The 19149-nt window shown below is 40.0% G+C and overlaps 1 protein-coding gene across 2 annotated transcripts in view; it reads right to left on the reverse strand.

Moving 5' to 3' along the window:
- LOC126469524 (transmembrane and coiled-coil domain-containing protein 4-like) overlaps positions 1-19149 on the reverse strand; it is a 124555-nt gene that overhangs the window by 39917 nt on the left and 65489 nt on the right. For both annotated transcript variants that reach the window (XM_050096643.1, XM_050096644.1), the window contains one exon: positions 16037-16239. In XM_050096643.1, coding sequence (XP_049952600.1) covers positions 16037-16239 — 203 coding nt within the window. The remainder of the gene's footprint in view (positions 1-16036; positions 16240-19149) is intronic.

A 19149-nucleotide genomic window follows, 5' to 3' on the forward strand; every position in this document is an offset into this window, starting at 1 on the left:
CTAGCCTTAAGAGCTCAAAAGACATGCAAGCAAGACAACACCCCCACTGGCTACACACCTCACAGTAGCATTTGGGTCACAAATCTGCTGTCAGACTGTGTATCATCAACTTTGAATTGTTGGCCTGTGACCTGCCAGATGCATTCCAACACACACAAACACAATGTGCCTCAGTAAATGTGTAGTCTTACCTACCATGAGCAGAAGCAAAAACACAGACAAGTTACAACTGTGCAGATATTGTGATAGATTACCAATATGACAATACTGGCGTTCTCGTCTGGAATGGCATCATATTAGGGCCATGTACACCAATGCACATGTTTTGTAGGGGTATTGTAACGGCTGTGGTCTATAGGGCTGACCATCCTGCAATGGTATATGTGTCTTTTACATTGTGTATATGGAGCTGGCTCCCACCTGATGAATCAGGACTGATCTGGTGATAAGCATGCACTGAAACATGGGAAAGTCAAGTGCCTGCAGTGGTCAGCTCTCTCCCCAGACTTAAATCTGGTCAAAACTACATCGTACACTCTAAGCTGAAGGTTCACAGCCATAACACCACTACAACAGATGATTTCTGGACTCCAGAGAGCACGTTTAGCAATGACAGGTCTAACTCCAGCCATGCTGGACAGATTGATCCTCTGCATGAGAAGATGCTGTGCATTCTCTACCAGCACAAATACACATCTGTAACCATACTGATATTATTTGTGGCATTGGGAAAGAGACCTCACATGGCAAACACCACACACCTCTTATGGCAGGTTTTCTAGTGTAATTTGTATCTTACAAAATGTCACGTCACAATGTTGCAATGGTGCCATGTGCCATATTTCACGAGTCCAGGAAAATCCCTTAACTTATGAGCAAGAGTTCAATATTAACATTTTAGAGTTTTATTTCCCCCTTTTGCAGTTGGAAGGAGAAGCTACAGCTATTGACTGCTCATACAAAATTATTATTAGTCGGAACACATCAGAAATCTACTATGAACTAAAAAAAGGATGCAACAGAGGGTTTGACCATCTCTCTCTCTCTCTCTCTCTCTCTCTCTCTCTGTCTCTCTCTCTCTCTCTCTCTCTCTCTCTCTCTCTAAAAAAAGGGGGGGGGGGGAGGAGGAGGAAGGAAAGAAGAAAGAAAGAGAGAGAGAGAGAAAAAATTAGCTGCATATTCATGTAGATGTAATATGAGTAGAGGACTTGTCACATTCATAAAAAAAGGAATATAAACATAAAAATGTAAAAATACGTAAATTCTTTATAGATCAGGGGTAGAAGTAGGTGCTTGTGAGTCAATAATGGGAAAAGTAGTACTTGTTATTGTTACAGCATACAGGTCTCCGCTGGGTACCTGGAAAATTTTTGTGGAACATTTTGACAGTTTATTGTGCCATCTGTCAGACAGAAGGAACAGATTATTAAATTGTGATTTTAATGTAAATTCCTTGAAGGACTCTAACATGAAAAGTGATCTAGACGTGCTGCCAGTACCAGAAATAAACTTCCCTAGCAGTGCTGCTGAAGATAGTAGTACTCTTATAGGTATGTATTCATACAACAAGTGGAAGTCAAAGAGAAATATGTCTATCTTATGGTAAATGGATTGCCAGATCATGATACACAGTCATATTATTATGTCATTTACCTTCACGTACAGTTCAGAAACACTCAAAGAAAACAGCACAGCTTATTAATGACAGAACTACTGAAGATTTAAAAATACAATGAGCTTAATGCTAGCTCTAAATTCAACACATTTCTTAATGAGTTTGTATCCATTTTTAAAGTAGCTTTTCTAAAAACTTAATTAAATGCAACAATGGTATGTCACTAAATAAACCTTGAATCACTGTATATATCAGAATCTCTTCACAATGATAGAAGGATTTTTACAAAACAGCCACAACAAGAAATGATCCAGAAATACTTTCATATTATAAACAGTACTGTAACGTATAAAGGAAAGTTGTAAAAATGGAAAAACAGAGTATGACTTTTGTCTGAAATTGACAGATCAGACAATAAAATCAAATTAATATGGGATAATATTAAATGCGAGAGAGGGAAAGAAGCCACACAAGATTTCCTGTTCGCATTTAGGAAGAATAGTTTCCCAAATATTAATACCCATTTACTGGAACTGAATTGAAAACCTAGTAAGTAAATCTTCTTAAGCTTCGTAGATTTCAGTTCGAAGAGGGTCGGGGAGTGCATGGTGTATACCTACTGAAACATAACACAGTTGGAGAAAAGCTAAAGTTTTAGTGGTCCAAAGAGAAAATGCAGTAACAATATGTGGTATTCCACTACTGACGCAACATGTCTAGCGCAAGTCTAATTTGAAAGCTAGATAACGAGGCATCATATTGAAAACTACTTAGCCTAACATCTTGCCTGTGATTCCGCAACAAGCTCATAATTTTTCGTTGCATTACGATTTTCTGTATTTTCTTCGGCACTGAATCCAAGATATATAGAAGACACACCATTGTAAGCTATTAGAACACTATCAGGATTAATTGGAAAGTATTAAGTTAATCAAACTTACAACCAGCGGCAGTTCCAGGAGTCTTGATACTGTTAAGAGAGAGAACATGGACTAACTTCGGGATTTGAACTAGTCTACCAATTTGTCTGCGTTTCCCCGGTGTACTCACGCTAAAACTTAACTGGGCTGGATAGTGTTTCATATTAAACACACCTCCTAAATTGTTCTCTGGCGGTGAAGAATCATGCAAAATGAAATTGCATAGTCTGACAATACCTGAAAGACACAAACCATGAAAAGCTCTTCCATCTTTAAGATGGATTTATAATTTTTGCATGAAGTGCAAAACTACTTGGAACCTATTTTCATCGCTGTCAACTAAATAGTGATAATCTTCACTATCTGAATGCATTCTGATAACTATTGTAGCGCAAAAAGGGAGTTTAGGTAGTGTTAAGAGGTTTCACAGTCAGATGACGTCATAACATGAATATTTATTCTGCTTAGGTTTCCATTCTAGTGAAAATGGTCTTGAAACCAATGATGGCCATAAAAAAAACACCGATGTGTTGAGCGACGTAATCTAAAGTTGGTAGGCGTGTTTCGGATTTAGAGCTAGGAACTCCGCTGAAGAAACACATAGTTCGCTTTAAATACACGTTGTAACGGTCGTGAGCATTAGTTACCTTTGAGATTGGACGTGGTGAGCTGATGCTAGTTAAGAATGCCTTAAAGGCAACAGAGACGTCATTAAGAACACCCCATTGAGTCTGAATGAGGTCGTGCAATAGTGTCGCGTCCAGCAAGCGGTTCAGACACTCAATGACACTCAAAAAAGCCCAGTCAGCCAACGTGGAGACGGCTAACTGGGAGTTTCAAAGATTTATGGAACTCCCTGGGGAAGTAATCGAACAAAGACAAGACATGAATAACTATGACCTTTAATTGCTCGTCTCGACAAAAATTGGATACTGACTTGAATGAAAGTACAGTACTTCTGATTGTAGAATCTCATGGCGGTACGCAGCTAAGTATGCGTGCGAGCAGAGCCAGAGCGAATACTTTGTCCAGGAACCGGGCCTGACCTACACGGACATCCATCCTGGACAACTGTCTGCACTGAACTCTCTCATGGGCTACGCTGCCTCCACCTTTTTACTGTGCAGCATGCCATGCCCCCTCGTCACGTTCGTGCTTAAAGACACTGCCCTGCGGGGCGTCGTGTGTAACTATATATGGTCACTGGCAACGCACTGCCGCGCCTCGATGCCAGACACAAGAGCTCATGTGATATCTTGTAAGTCTGTGTAACATTCGCAGCCAGCTCCCAAACCAACACCCTTCCTGTGGCGTCTCGTTTGTACTCTAAGTACTTTCTAGAAACTTATTCGTTCTGGTTGCTGTTCTGTTGCCTTTCAGACATGGCATTTCTCAAATATGCAACAATAGGGCTATTGCAAGCTGGATGTTCCTTCTGCGATAATGCAGAAGGACTTGGCAGGAATGTGGCCACTGTACATGACATCTGACAGCTGGCAGCTGTGGCCACAGGAATGTAGGGTCCCAAGAAGACTGGGCTCCAGACGGCCACATGGCACTACTGAGAGGGAAGACCATATTCAGCGTATGGCTGCGGCACATCGTACAGCATCTGAATCAGGAATTCGAACAGCAGTTTCACCACGCTGACAAAAGGAACTGTTACAAATGGGTTACCTCAAGGACAGCTCAGAGACAGACGCCCTGTAGCAGGCATCCCAGTGACCCATAACCACCTCCATTTGTGACGTCAGTGCTGTAAAGCTAGAGCTATTTGGAGGGCAGTGTGGTCTGTTGTGTTTTCAGGTGAAAACTGGTGGTGCCTCGGTGCCGCGATGGCAGTGTGTTGCTTATGAGGAGAAAATTGAGGACCTCCAACCAACCTGTTCGCATGCTAGATACACTGGACATACACCTGGAGCTCTAGTCTGGATTTCGAACGACAGAAAGAGCACTGTCGTGATTATCCTATACGTTCTGAGGGCAAAACTGTATGTGAATCTGGAGATTCGACCTGTCGTGCTGCCATTCAACAATAGTATTCCTTGGGGTGTTACAGGACAACGCTTGCCCACAGACCGCTGTCATAACCCAACATGCTCTGCAGCGTCGACTGTTGCATTGGTCTTCTCCATCACATGGTCCGTCTCCACAACCAACATTAACCGTCCCTGTATTGACAGATCAGGTGCAATAAGCGTGGAACTCCAATCACCAAACCGAAATCCTGATTCTGTACAAACAATGCATGCCATTTGCCTGTTTGTATTCAACTTTGACGGTTACGCCCATTTTTAATGTAGCAGTATTTCACATTCGCGATGGTTTATGTCGCACTTACAGTAACCTGTGATCTTGGAATGATAATCACTTAAATATGCCGCCTAGACAAATATATTTCCGAAATTTCATTACTGTAAGTTATTTTTTGGTGTTGATTTTTTCCGTCAGTGTTGAAACGCCCTAAGGTCCAAAACACTTCATCTGACATGATCCCGTTGAAGGTAGCTTAAACAGCAGGGCACATGTAAAAACACCAAGCATGTCAATTGTGAAAAACTTCTAAAACATTTTTAATACAGTCATGAAATCAAGCTGCAGACCTTCATCCTTATATTTAAGCATTTAATAATCTTACAGGTTGTAGTAGCTCCATGAATATTACACACGCAACTGAGGGTGATTTTGGGGACGAAAATTGAAAATAGTATGTACAGTACAGATTAGACTTGGCTATTTCTATCGGATTTTCAGCTACTTTCAGTAGACTGTCGCTAGTACGGATACAGCATGGTAGTCACAAAATTCAGAAATAAGGAAGAAATAGTAGTGGTAAAATCAAACTTAGAGCTTATCAACAATAGCTGAGTCTCCTGCGTATACGCCGCTGATGACGCCTTTCCTTTGCAGCCTGGTGTTGTGGGTGAGAAAAACGGTGACGCTGGCAATATTTCTGACGTACCCGCTGCAGTTCTACGTCCCGGAAGAGATCCTATGGAAATGGATGAACGTGATAATACAGTCTTGTTTCCGTGTGGGGTCACTACAGCGCCTTACGCACTGCGCCGGAAGGCGCGAAGAGGTCGGTCAAGCACCCAGGTTCCTCTTCAAAGTACTCCTCATGTTCGCCACAGGTAAGGCCACTCAAGCATGCAGTAGAATGGTATTTGGTTACCAAGTGCGGGTGCGTACATTAACCTAAATATCAAAATTATAGCAGAGAGATCAAAACATATTATTCTTAACGGAGATATCTTAAACTGTCTGCAAATGGACTGTGCGTTCGAACATTGACCGAGCCGAGTGTCTGACGTCATACCATGAAAAATTCACGTTTGGGTATTCGGTATGTCCTACATTCTGAAGGCGTGTTTGAACGTAGATGCCGCGCGGGATTAGCCAAGCGGTCTTAGGCGCTGCAGTCATAGACTGTGCGGCTGGTTCCGGCAGAGGTTAGTACTCCCTCGGGTGTGTGTGTATGCGTGTGCTTAGGATAATTTAGGTTAAGTAGTGTGTAAGCTTAAGGACTGATGACATTACCAGTTAAGTCCCATAAGATTTCACACACAACGTTAGGTTGTATGGGATTTCAGTTACAGCCAATATGTATATTTCGCGTTTATAAACACCAGAGAATTTAGGATCTCTCAAAAACCTGTTGTTAATTATGTGATTGGTTGCAATAAGACGGGAATCGTCATATTGGCCGTTAAAGAATTGCTGTAATTTGCATTTTAGGAAAGTACGCAGTTTGAAGGCAACGCCACATTGAGGCACCATAAAAAGGTTTGTTCGAACAAATGGTTATGATTAAATGTCAAAAACATACTTACCATAAAGCTTTCAGAAAACGGTAAGACGAAAAGTACGGTCGTGTCTTTCATGCTCAATGCAGCGTAATGAATGAATGGATATGCAGAATGGTAAAGTAAGAGTGATGTGTTGCTGGTTCGCGTCTTATTGGATTCAAATGTTTTTTAGTAACTTTCATGTTTTCGAATGGATTTTGATACTTTATTATTAGTTTAACAAAATAGATTCTATAAATTTGATGTTAGGTAAATACTAGTGTGCTCTACCTAGAGTGTTTGGCTTGCATTACTTGCACAAGATATTTCGTGTATTCTTGTTTCGGGATTTGTGTTTCACGCGTTCTGAAGAGTCTGCTACTGAAAAGGAGCAATGATAAAGTAAGAATGACCTTAGGGCTTTACTAAAAAGTGAGAAAGATAAAATAATTTTTACCTTATGTGAATAACTATTGCAAAATTGTATCGCAGTGTTTCTAATGGAACTTTTATAAGCCGATGTTCTTACTGACTGGAAAACGTACATTGGTTTTATTTATGTCTGCTACAGACAGAAATACATGACTAGCATATGGATAAGGCAGGAAATGTGTTTTGTAATTGGGCTAACGTAAGAATTTTACCCCCGGCCATTTCATAAAATGTGATTTGCGATCCACATAAGGACGAAAATTGCATCTGGAGCGCCCTGCAATAGCGTACAACATGTAGACACACGTACCGTACGAACAAGTGGCGTCGTATCTCAGCGTTCAGAAGCACGTTGAACTGGCCACGCCCATTGTTGACGTTCGAAAGCACGGTCCGTGTGACATCGGCTTCGTAAAACTGTATTCGAGTGTACTTCGAGGGAATATTGCTGAAGACAGTATAGTTTTACGACCATATAATACGGTGAGTTAACGACGAAAGCTTTGAGAGATTAAGCGATGCTGTTAAGTATAGATAAATAATTTTAGAAAGTCGTAACGAGGTACAGGAATTTTTACCTTCAGTACACTAGTATTACGGAAATGCTTCAGGAACTCGGGTGGGAGTCTCTAAAGGAAAGGAGGCGTTCTTTTCATGAATCGCTACTGAGGAAATTTAGACAATCTGCATTTGAGGCTGACTGCAGTACAATTTTACTGCCGCCAACTTACATTTCGCGGAAAGGCCACAAAGATAAGAGATTAGGGCTCGTACAGAGGCATATAGGCAGTCATTTTTCCCTCGTTCTGTTTGGAAGTGGAACAGGGAGAGAAGATACTAGTTTAGGTACGAGGTACCCTCCGCCACGCACCGTATGGTGGATTGCGGAGTATGGATGTAGATGTAGATGTAGAAGATGCCATGGTTTCTGTTAAGGAGATCAGGATCATTACACAATGAGGTGATAAAAGTCATGAGATAGTGATATGCACATATACAAATGACAGTAGTACCGCATACCCGAGGTATAAAAGGGCAGAGCATTGGCAGAGCTGCCATTTGTACTGAGGAGATTCATGTGAAGAGGTTTCCGTTGCAGTTATCACCGTACAATGGGAATTAAAAGACTTTGAATGTGGTGTGGCAGTTGGAGCTAGGTGCATGGGACAGTCAATTTTGGAAATCGTTACGGATTCAATATTCCGAGATCCACAGACAGTGTGATGAGTGTGCCGAGAATACTACGGACAACACAGCGGCTGACAGCCTACACTTAATGACCGAGAGAAGCAGCACTTACATAGAGTTTTCAGAGCTAAAAGACAAGCAGCACTGCATGAAATAAATACCGAAATCAATGTGGGACATGTGACAAATGTATCCGTTAGGATAGTACAGCAAAATTTGGCATTAATGGGCTATGGCAACAGATGACTGGCACAGTTATCTATGCTAACAGCACGACATCACCTGCAGCACCTCTCCTGGGCTCATGACCATATTGGTTAGACCCTAATGCCTGGAAAACTATGGCCTGGTTAGATGAGTCCTGACTTCAATTGGTAAGAGCTGATGGCTGGGTTCAAGTGTGGTACAGACCCCACAAAGCCATGGACCCAACCGTCAACAAGGCACTGTACAAGCCAGTGGTGGCTCCATAATGGTGTGGACTGTGTTTACATGGAATGGACTGGGTCCTCTGGTCCAACTGAACCAATCATTGACTGGAAGTGGTTATGTTTGGCTACTTCGAGACCATATGCAACTATTCATGGACTTTATGTTCCCAAACAACAATGGAAATTTTGTGGATGACAGTGCATCATGTCACTTGGCCACAACTGTTCATGACTGGTTTGAAGAACATTCTCAATAATTTGAATGAATAATCTGGCCATCCAGTTCAACCAACATGAATCCTATTGAACATTTATGGGACATAATCTAGAGGTTAGTTCATGCACAAACTCCTGCACCGCTAACACTTTAACAATTGTGGATGGCTGTAAAGACAGCATGAATCAGTATTTCTGCAGAGGACTTCCAGCGACTTGTTGAATCCATACCATTTCGAGTTGTTCCACTACACCAGGTCGAACATGATATTAGCAGGTATATCATGACTCTTGTCACCCCAGTGTAAAGGACAGTTCATGTGTAGCAGATATTCTAAGTAATTACTTTTTTAAAAATAGGTGAGAAAATTGGTATGAATATTTCAGAAGAAAAAAAAGAAATCAGTACTCCAAAGAAGCAATACAGTGGACAAGGAAGATCTTGACGACTCTAAATAGTAAATATTCATATAGGGTGGATAATATCTCCAATAAGACAGCAAAAAGTTGTAGCTCTATAACATCCAACTTCTTGTGTAGAAATGGGATACTTTGCCAATGTCAGTTTGAATTTCTAAAGGGACACTCTTCTTGAGCACTTAATAAAATGTTTAAATAATAGAATATCACTAGTTGGGACCATATGTGACTTATCAAACACATTTTATTGTTTCAATTATAACATTCTATTGGAGGAATTAAGTTTTTATGGAATACATTTCAGCTCAAGCCTAGTTTTGTTCTTATTTAAGAAGCAGAAAGCCGAAAGTAATCTAGGCTGTTTAAGCATCAACTGCTTGGGGAGAAATTCACTGGAATTGGGAGGAAGAATTAATCCCATTTGCAGATGATACAAGCACTGTTCTGAAGCTTAGCAAAGCATCAACTGAGAAAATAGTAAATGATGTTTACGTGGAAGTTACTAACTGGTTTTGCACAAATAGGTTAGTTTTAAACTTTGAAAACGCCCAGCTCATTCAGTTCAGTACAGTCAAAAATATCCCATCTCCTATTAACCTAGTATACCAACAGGAAACAATAAAGAGGGTAGAAAATTCTAAGTCCTTAGAGTTCATGAAAACAAACTGGAAAATGTATGTAGCATACGTGTTAAAAAGTTTAGGTTTGGGCACTTTTACCATAAGAATAATACCAACTTTGGGGATATGAAAGTCAGCAATTGAAAATATTGTCCATATTTTCATTCATTGATGTCTTATGGGATACTATTTTGCAACAACTCCTCACTTAGGCAAAAAGTACTCATAGCACAAAATAAATTGAGTCAAACAAGTATATCTTCCAGCTATTTCTTGAAGCAGTTAGGACTATTAACCACAGCCTTGCAGTACAATTACTCATTAATGAAATTTATTGTTAACAATCTGTCTCAGTATGAGGGTGCTACAGATATTCACAAGTACAATACCAGAAGGAAAAAGATCCGTGTTATTCTCTAATGAATGTAACAGAAAAGGATGAAATATGCAGATACTAAACTGTTTGACAATCTACCCATGGAAATAAAATACCTGACAGGCAGCAGAAACGTTTTCGAATGTAAATTAAAGATGTTTCTCCTTAATTACTCCTCCTGTACCACAGAGGAATTCTTGAATAGAATAATTAATAATTTTTTACAGAAATGTGTAGGCATGTGTGTGTTGCATTGACACGTTTCACACCATAACATTCATCATAAGTATGATTTATGGAACATGTAATTAAGTAACGAACTAACTTAAATATTTCAGATGAGCAAGCCATTGGCACCTATGGCACCTGAAGAGGAGACTGGACTTTGTTTAATGCTTTTGTACATTGAATACAGAAGTCAATAAATATTCTAGCACTGAGAGAATATTCTTTCAGTCTTACTGACACACTGAAGTTGCAAGTGCAAGGAGAAAAATATCTCAAGGACTGGCAGTGAAAGTGTTTTTTTTAAAGTTAAATATGTAATTATTTTTCAACAGAAATGTTTTTTTTATCACCATTACATCTTGCCTACAAATTTGCCAGTAAGTAGATTCCATCCTTGGTGTGAGGTGAGTCTACCACTACTCCTACCATTACATCTACATACATATTCTGCAAATCACTGTGGAGTGTGTTGCAGATGGTACTTTTTACTATACCATATTTTAAGGTTTCTTCCTGTTCCATTCACCAATGGAGTGTGGGAAACATGTCTGCTTATAAACATCTGTGAAAGCTGTTATTTGCTTAATTTTATTTGCATGATCTCTGTGGGATAGATACACAGGGGAACAAAGAATATCAATAGTTTTTACTCTTAAAGACAGTTTTTGAAGATTTTTAAGCAGGTTCTCACAAGATGAGTTAAGTCTTTCTTTAAGATCGCCATTTTACATTTCTCAACCTTTCTTTTACACTCTCTCACCAGTCAAACCAATCTGTACGCTTTCACACTGCCCTTCTTCATACACTCTAGATGTTCCCTATTAGTCTGACCTAATATGCATTCCATAATCTAGTGCAGTGGTTCCCAAACTCTGGGTAGTCACCCACAAGTGGGTCATGGGATCTATTCCAGTGGCTCACCGAAAAACCTTTCAAATATCTAACTAAAATACCTCACCAACTGAAAAATGTATAAAAGTTTATTTCAAGAGAAAAGTTTTATAACCTGAAAAGTCATGTGCAACACCTGTTCTAAACAAGAAACCAGTGTGGCTAATAACATGCTCAGGGCAATATGAGAACAGCACAGCCATAGGATTTGTTCATAAATGCGATACAGCAATGCCGCACTCCATACCACTTGCGACAAGTGTCAGATCAATAATTTTGAGCTGAATTGGTCTTTCTCTGACTGTGGTACCATGCATTATTTGCTTGTTGTTTATGGTGTGCATGCATGTTTATAGTGGTGTTTTGTTTTATTTTATATTATATTTTTATTTTCTATTTATTTCACAACAGATATATGGATTAAGACTGGATCATGCTGTAGGAGACAGATTTCAGCTAATTACGATGAGCCTTCTGCATCCAGTACCAGCGATTCATGTAATACACTTAAAGGTGACAGTTTTAGTGAAGTTAGTGAACTGTAGTTCTTCCAGAAGAAGGCAAACCCTGCTTTTATAAATACAATTCTGACTATTTGAAATATGGGTTTGTGCTTTGTGGCAAAGACAACAACCTGCTTCCTCAGTGTGTTGTGCATTTTGAAATACTTACTAATGAAAGTATAAAACCCTAAAAAATTAAAAGACATTTATCAAGAAAACACGCAGAATAAGTAAGTACACCAATCGATTTTTTCCAGAAATATACATGAGCAATTCTTAAGTCAAAATCAGTGATGAACTTCTGGTGAAGAAAATAAGCAAACTACAACTACTCCAGATTGACAACCTTTTTGATAGCCTAAAAGGGGGCAGCTGAAAGCATAGGAGAGAATATTATTTTACCAGCAGCCAAAATAATATCTGAAGCTTTATTTAGCGGAAAGAAAACAAAAGTAATTGGTGAAACACTCCAATTAATCACAACGGTGAAAAGAAGAATCGATGAAATGTCAAATTTTGTGAAACTGTCCATGATCACTGTTTTAAAGCAAATTTTTCACTTCAGCTTATTGAAAGCATAGATGTAGCCGGCAGACTATTCTGTTAACTTTTGTTAGGCTTGAATTTGATGGAAGGACAGAAGACGAAACGCTGTTTTGTAAATTTTGGCCATCAACAACAATGTAGGAAAAAATTTTTAAATGTCTTGATGGCTTTATACCAGGAAATTAAATAGAGTGGTCAAAATGTGTTGCACTGATGACTGACAGTGCCGGTGCTAGGTCTAGCATTTACTCAGGTTTGATTGTCAAAGTTAGGGCAATTATCCCTTCAGTTCAGTGGACTCACTGTAGCCTGCACTGAGAAGCTCTTGCACTTAAAGCTCTGGTAAAAGCCTAGAGAAAATCGTTAGCAATGCAGTAAAAGTTGTGAATGTCATTAAATCATGAACTAAAAATTCAAGACTGTTTGCAATTCTGTGTGCTGAGATGGGCAGTGAGCACAAAACTCTTCTCCTGTACTGTGAAATACACTGGCTGTCAAGAGCAAAAGTGCTATCAAGACTATTTGAGCTTTGCGGTGATATGAAAACGCTTTTGTTGCAGCATGAAAGTGATAAAAAATCTGCAAGCAGGTTTTTAGAATTGTTAAACTACAAAAACTGGTTAATATGGCTTTCATATTTGGGTGAAATATTCAGTGCTCTCAACATCTAAGTTCTACGATCAACATAAAACAGAAGTACCGATTAAAAAACTTGAAAGATGGTACAGTAATGTAAAAGACAGTTGTTTAATGCATTTACACTCCTCAATGACTTCTTACAAATATATGGAATCAAAGTTAATGAGAAAACCTGCAGCTGCTGTAAAGGAACATATTTAAGTATTGGCCTCTATTTTCACATAATTATTCTCAAATGATTTTACTGATAAACACTTAGATTTGAAGTCATCATCATTTTCTTTGGGCCTTTGTCCAACTCCAACGCAGGGTCGGCCTAGTTACTATGGATTTGGCGATGGTATTGTCTGTGGGTGGCCAGATGCCCTTCCTGTCACCACCCCGTGCCCCCTGGGATGGAATTAGCGTACCCCCGCTGTCTGCATCTAGTGTAAGCCATGAAATAGTGTGAATGTTTTCAAATGTCTGCGAGTCGCGTAACTGAGGTGGGACATGCGGACCAGGCCAGTATTTATCTAGTGGGATGTGGAAAACCGGCTGAAAATCACATCCAGGCTGGCCGACACACTGGCCCTTGTTGGTAATCCACTGGGCGGATTTGATCCAGGCCCAGCGAGCCTACCTGAGTCCAGGAAGCAGCGCATTAGCACATTGAGCTAACCTGGCGGGTAAACAGTTAGATTTGAAGTATTTCTTATTAAACGTAAGTATTACTATTTTCATGATATTATTTTTCATTCAATGAAGACAAGTAGCAATTATGTTCTACTGCTTTTTTATTTAAAATGATAATGATTACAGCTTAATGTTTTGAGTTTAGAGTTTTTACAAACTGATGTTTTTATGTTACGCCCACTGAAAGTTGTTTGTTTATGCAAGAGTATTACTTAAAATTGGTCCTTGTTTTAGCAGTTAAGTTCCAAGAACGCCTGATAAACAGTTATCGATAAGAAATCTGTCTGTAGAGCACACCTTTAAGAAGCTAGAACTGTCAACATCTGAGGAAGACTCCCTGATGGAACTATCGTGTGATTCTTCTCTGAAAATTTTCTTTAAAAACTCAAGCCTAGTCACATTTTGGGTCAAAATCAAGGGATAGTATCAAGCGCTTGCAAATATAGCTTTGAAGGACTTAATGGGATGCACAGCTGATTACTTATGCAAGCATTCACTTTCTAGTCTCATTTTAAAAAAAAATTATGCAAACAGACTTTGCATGGAAAACGATTTATGCCTAAAACTAACAAGCCCCAATCCAGAAACAGAAACTACCGTTAACACCAAGACTAAACAATACCACAAATCTTACTGAGTTTACCATTTAATTTGTATGAAATAAATTTCTTATTGGACAAAATATTGTTTCTTTTCTTTAATAATGCTCCCTTCACCACTTTTAAAATTCTTACACAGCAAATAATTTGCAATATAATAATAGTTCAGTTTCATACTACATATAACTTTTATATTACTATTAATTGCTGTGTAGTCACTGTAGTGGTTTTTGTGTGTGTTTGAGAAAGATGGTGGGTCCCATTACAAATGGAACCACTGCTCTATAGCAGTACTCACATTTGAGCCACGCAAGTGTTTTATATGCCCCCTCTGTTTAGATAATCTGCAGTTTCATAGTATAAATCCTGCAGTTTCATAGTATTCATCACATGAATTGCTGCCTGCCATTTGTTTTACCTACAACTAAGCCTATGTGGCCATTTCACATTAAAGTTCTGCAAAATATATGTATTTTGCTTCCATAACTCTTCATTCAACATATGATATTTTTCAGACACTCATTTCTTTAGACAAGGGATGGATGGAAGTCATTGCGAGTCAAATCTGTTCCATAGGGTGGATGTCTCAACATCCATATTTCACATTTCACTTTTACCACTGTCAAAGAACCTTTAAGGGCAAGTGGATTGTCCTCATGATATGTGATTCTTTTTTTTTTTCCTTGCAATCTGTGCCTCTCTCCATCATTTTTTTTCCCCATCTAGATGGCCCAGAATTGATTAATGATTAATTGTGAGGGTTTATGGGACCAAATGGTGAGGTCATCACTCCCACGATCCCAAGGCAGTCACAGAAGAAAGAGAGTCCACTAAAAGTGGACAGTTCCAGTCAGAGGAGTCAAATTATAAGATAATGAAGTTAAAACACACACTGTAAAAGGCATGAAAGGTGAGATAGATGGGCCAGAAGGCTCTCATACCATTTGCCAGTTATTGTGTTATGCTATTCAAAGTAATCAATGATAATAATGCTTTTTGCTGCCCTGAACATGGCAACCTTAATATTCCACACAGATGAAGTTGACTTTGTTGTTTTTGTTCAGGACCACCAGCAACTGTCCACTGCTTTGAAAGTGAAAGTGATTTCATTTATGGAATGAAATAATCTACGTTGCATCAAAAGAAACAAACCACAGCACATATTCAATAGGATTCCTTTTAAAAATTTCTGAGCAAGTCATCTTCACATTTGTTTTTCATCTCAGCTTATGTTACTTTGTCACTTTTTTGAAATTAAAAAAAACAAAATTTCATTAATATCCATATCTCCGTTTATACAACGCAATTTTTTCTTTGTCATTAATGATGACAAATAGCACTTTATATATGTTGAGATTATTTCACACATGTATTTGGGGTTATCTTAAATAACCCCAAATACACATGTGAAATAATCTCAACAGCAATAAAAAAAACTGGTTACATATATTTCTAGATACACTGACAATGGTTTACTTTGCATACATTAATTTCTTGATGTCATATGGTATAACTGGGACACTTTAGTTCAGGGATAAAGAATATTCTTGGGGATTATTGCACTGGAATAAGAGTACATCTATTCACTTATGAGATTTATGGTTGACATCGTGAAAGTGTTTAAAAGGAATAACTGCTCCATTTAGGGAATACAGGCAGAGGATAATTTTTATATTGCAGGCACTTCCTTATGCACCATTCAGAAGTGCACGCAGCTCTCTGCAATATACATTTCAATAGCTTTTCACAAGAAATGCAGCCTGTTATTAACAAACTACAGGTTTTAAAATTCTAATTCAAAGCTCCTCCACTGTCAAATTGTAAGTAACTAAAATGAATTTATGCACAGAAACACTGTCCATGTAAAGAGGATATTGGCTTGGTTTACTAATATAACACTTGAATTGCTCAGTTTTAAAGAGAAAAATTCAAAGCTATTTCATATTTACCCGAAGACAATAATATATAACTCTGGCTCCCAGACTGTATCCAATTAGTGTAACAGGCCTCTGGCCTTGTTCATGTGATAGCAGCACTTCGGCCAGTTGTTTGCCCACTTCAGCAGAGCGCCGACAACACACACCCCATGGATTGTCAATAACTGATGCCAAAGTCACTAATGATGCTGGCCACGTAATTGCTGTTATAATACCTGAAACATTAAGCACCATAAAATATTTTAATATTCTGACAGGTAAATTCAGAATGAATGAAAAATTTTTTTTTCGTTACCTACATGAAAATCATTAATTTAAGAAATAATGTGAACTTTCTTACAATGCCAAGTTAAGTAATTATTTCAGATACCCTTCCCAAATAACCAATTTTTTCAAGTGAACACTATCAGACACTGTTAAAAATATAGACTGGAATATTCAATGATACACTGGTAACAATTACACAAAATAAACAGTGTGAATAAGAACACAGCATCTTCCGATGCAAAGAACCTTGTCACATGTAGGTACAAATACTGTACTGAAGTGCTGATGCCACATTCAGGTCTATACACTTTTATATACACTCCTGGAAATGGAAAAAAGAACACATTGACACCGGTGTGTCAGACCCACCATACTTGCTCCGGACACTGCGAGAGGGCTGTACAAGCAATGATCACACGCATGGCACAGCGGACACACCATGAACCGCGGTGTTGGCCGTCGAATGGCGCTAGCTGCGCAGCATTTGTGCACCGCCGCCGTCAGTGTCAGCCAGTTTGCCGTGGCATACGGAGCTCCATCGCAGTCTTTAACACTGGTAGTATGCCGTGACAGCATGGACGTGAACCGTATGTGCAGTTGACGGACTTTGAGCGAGGGCGTATAGTGGGCATGCGGGAGGCCGGGTGGACATACCGCCGAAATGCTCAACACGTGGGGCGTGAGGTCTCCACAGTACATCGATGTTGTCGCCAGTGGTCGGCGGAAGGTGCACGTGCCCGTCGACCTGGGACCGGACCGCAGCGACGCACGGATGCACGCCAAGACCGTAGGATCCTATGCAGTGCCGTAGGGGACCGCACCGCCACTTCCCAGCAAATTAGGGACACTGTTGCTCCTGGGGTATCGGCGAGGACCATTCGCAACCGTCTCCATGAAGCTGGGCTACGGTCCCGCACACCGTTAGGCCGTCTTCCGCTCACGCCCCAACATCGTGCAGCCCGCCTCCAGTGGTGTCGCGACAGGCGTGAATGGAGGGACGAATGGAGATGTGTCGTCTTCAGCGATGAGAGTCGCTTCTGCCTTGGTGGCAATGATGGTCGTATGCGTGTTTGGCGCCATGCAGGTGAGCGCCACAATCAGGACTGCATACGACCGAGGCACACAGGGCCAACACCCGGCATCATGGTGTGGGGAGCGATCTCCTACACTGGCCGTACACCACTGGTGATCGTCGAGGGGACACTGAATAGTGCACGGTACATCCAAACAGTAATCGAACCCATCGTTCTACCATTCCTAGACCGGCAAGGGAACTTGCTGTTCCAACAGGACAATGCACGTCCGCATGTATCCCGTGCCACCCAACGTGCTCTAGAAGGTGTAAGTCAACTACCCTGGCCAGCAAGATCTCTGGATCTGTCCCCTATTGAGCATGTTTGGGACTGGATGAAGAGTCGTCTCACGCGGTCTGCACGTCCAGCACGAACGCTGGTCCAACTGAGGCGCCAGGTGGAAATGGCATGGCAAGCCGTTCCACAGGACTACATCCAGCATCTCTACGATCGTCTCCATGGGAGAATAGCAGCCTTCATTGCTGCGAAAGGTGGATATACACTGTACTAGTGCCGACGTTGTGCATGCTCTGTTGCCTGTGTCTATGTGCCTGTGGTTCTGTCAGTGTGATCATGTGATGTATCTGACCCCAGGAATGTGTCAATAAAGTTTCCCCTTCCTGGGACAATGAATTCACGGTGTTCTTATTTCAATTTCCAGGAGTGTAGATGTTTTGCTGCCATGAGACTAGTGAGTTGTGATCAAATACTTGATTCTAAATCATAACATTACACGTTATATAAAACATTATCTAAGGTGATCGTTCTTCTTATCAAACATTAACATTACAAATAAAAATTACTGTTAAAGTTGGTATATGAAAAGCTTCTAAATCTTGAAGTAATTTTCTGTAGGAACCTTCATACACAGTGACTGTACATTAATTAAGAAAGGACAGGAACACAGCAATCAGTCACAGTCCCACTGTTTTTTTCTTTTTGTTATTATTTTTGCATATCCAGATTTCAGCTATAAATAGCCATCTTCAGTGCATTTGAATGAGTTACCATCCAGAAAACTCTTAGTAGTACATATACAGATAGAAGGAGGAATTGTGACCGACTGCTCCGTTCCTATCCTTTGTTATAATAATCTTTCTTTCATCTTGATGTTCTTGAAGGTCCGTGCCTGAAGTAGTTCAGAAGCACATTCAATAAATCCTCTCACAGCCACACATTTTTGTGTATTTGCTCACATGACCAGTTTCAAGACCCTCTGTCTCACAATCTCTTGTACCATTATGTCTGCTGGCTAAAAATCGCATGTTATGTTTCTACTGAGTTATTCAGGCACAACTTGTGACTTGCCCTCACAGGTTCATTTCCTGTCTCCTACTTTTCTAACTTCATAGAAGCCCTCCTGTATATCTTGCATGGATTAGCACTCCTGGGAGCCTACTGTGGGGAAACAGCCTAAGCAGAACCTAGAGGATTGTATCCAAAATAAATATTTCATTTTGCAGCAGGAATGCTAGTCCTGCAACAAATGCAGGAGAGCTGCTGTGAAGTTTGGAAAGCAAGAAAGAGGTAATGGCAGAAGTGAAGCTATGAGAGCACATCATGCATCATACCTGGATAAATCAGTTAGTAAGAGCATGGCCCATGAAAGGCACAGTTCCAGGTTCGAGTCCTAGGCCGGTGCACAGTTTTTATTAGCTGGAAAGTTTCAAACTGCAATCCTTCTAGGTTCTCATTATTTTACATGCCTGCTCCAACAAAAGATTTTTTTATAGCTTCCACTGCTAATCCTGTCAATTGATGGGACACAAAAATTTCAAAACTGCC

This window comes from Schistocerca serialis, chromosome 3 (genome assembly GCF_023864345.2).
Source record: "Schistocerca serialis cubense isolate TAMUIC-IGC-003099 chromosome 3, iqSchSeri2.2, whole genome shotgun sequence".
Taxonomy (NCBI): domain Eukaryota; kingdom Metazoa; phylum Arthropoda; class Insecta; order Orthoptera; family Acrididae; genus Schistocerca; species Schistocerca serialis.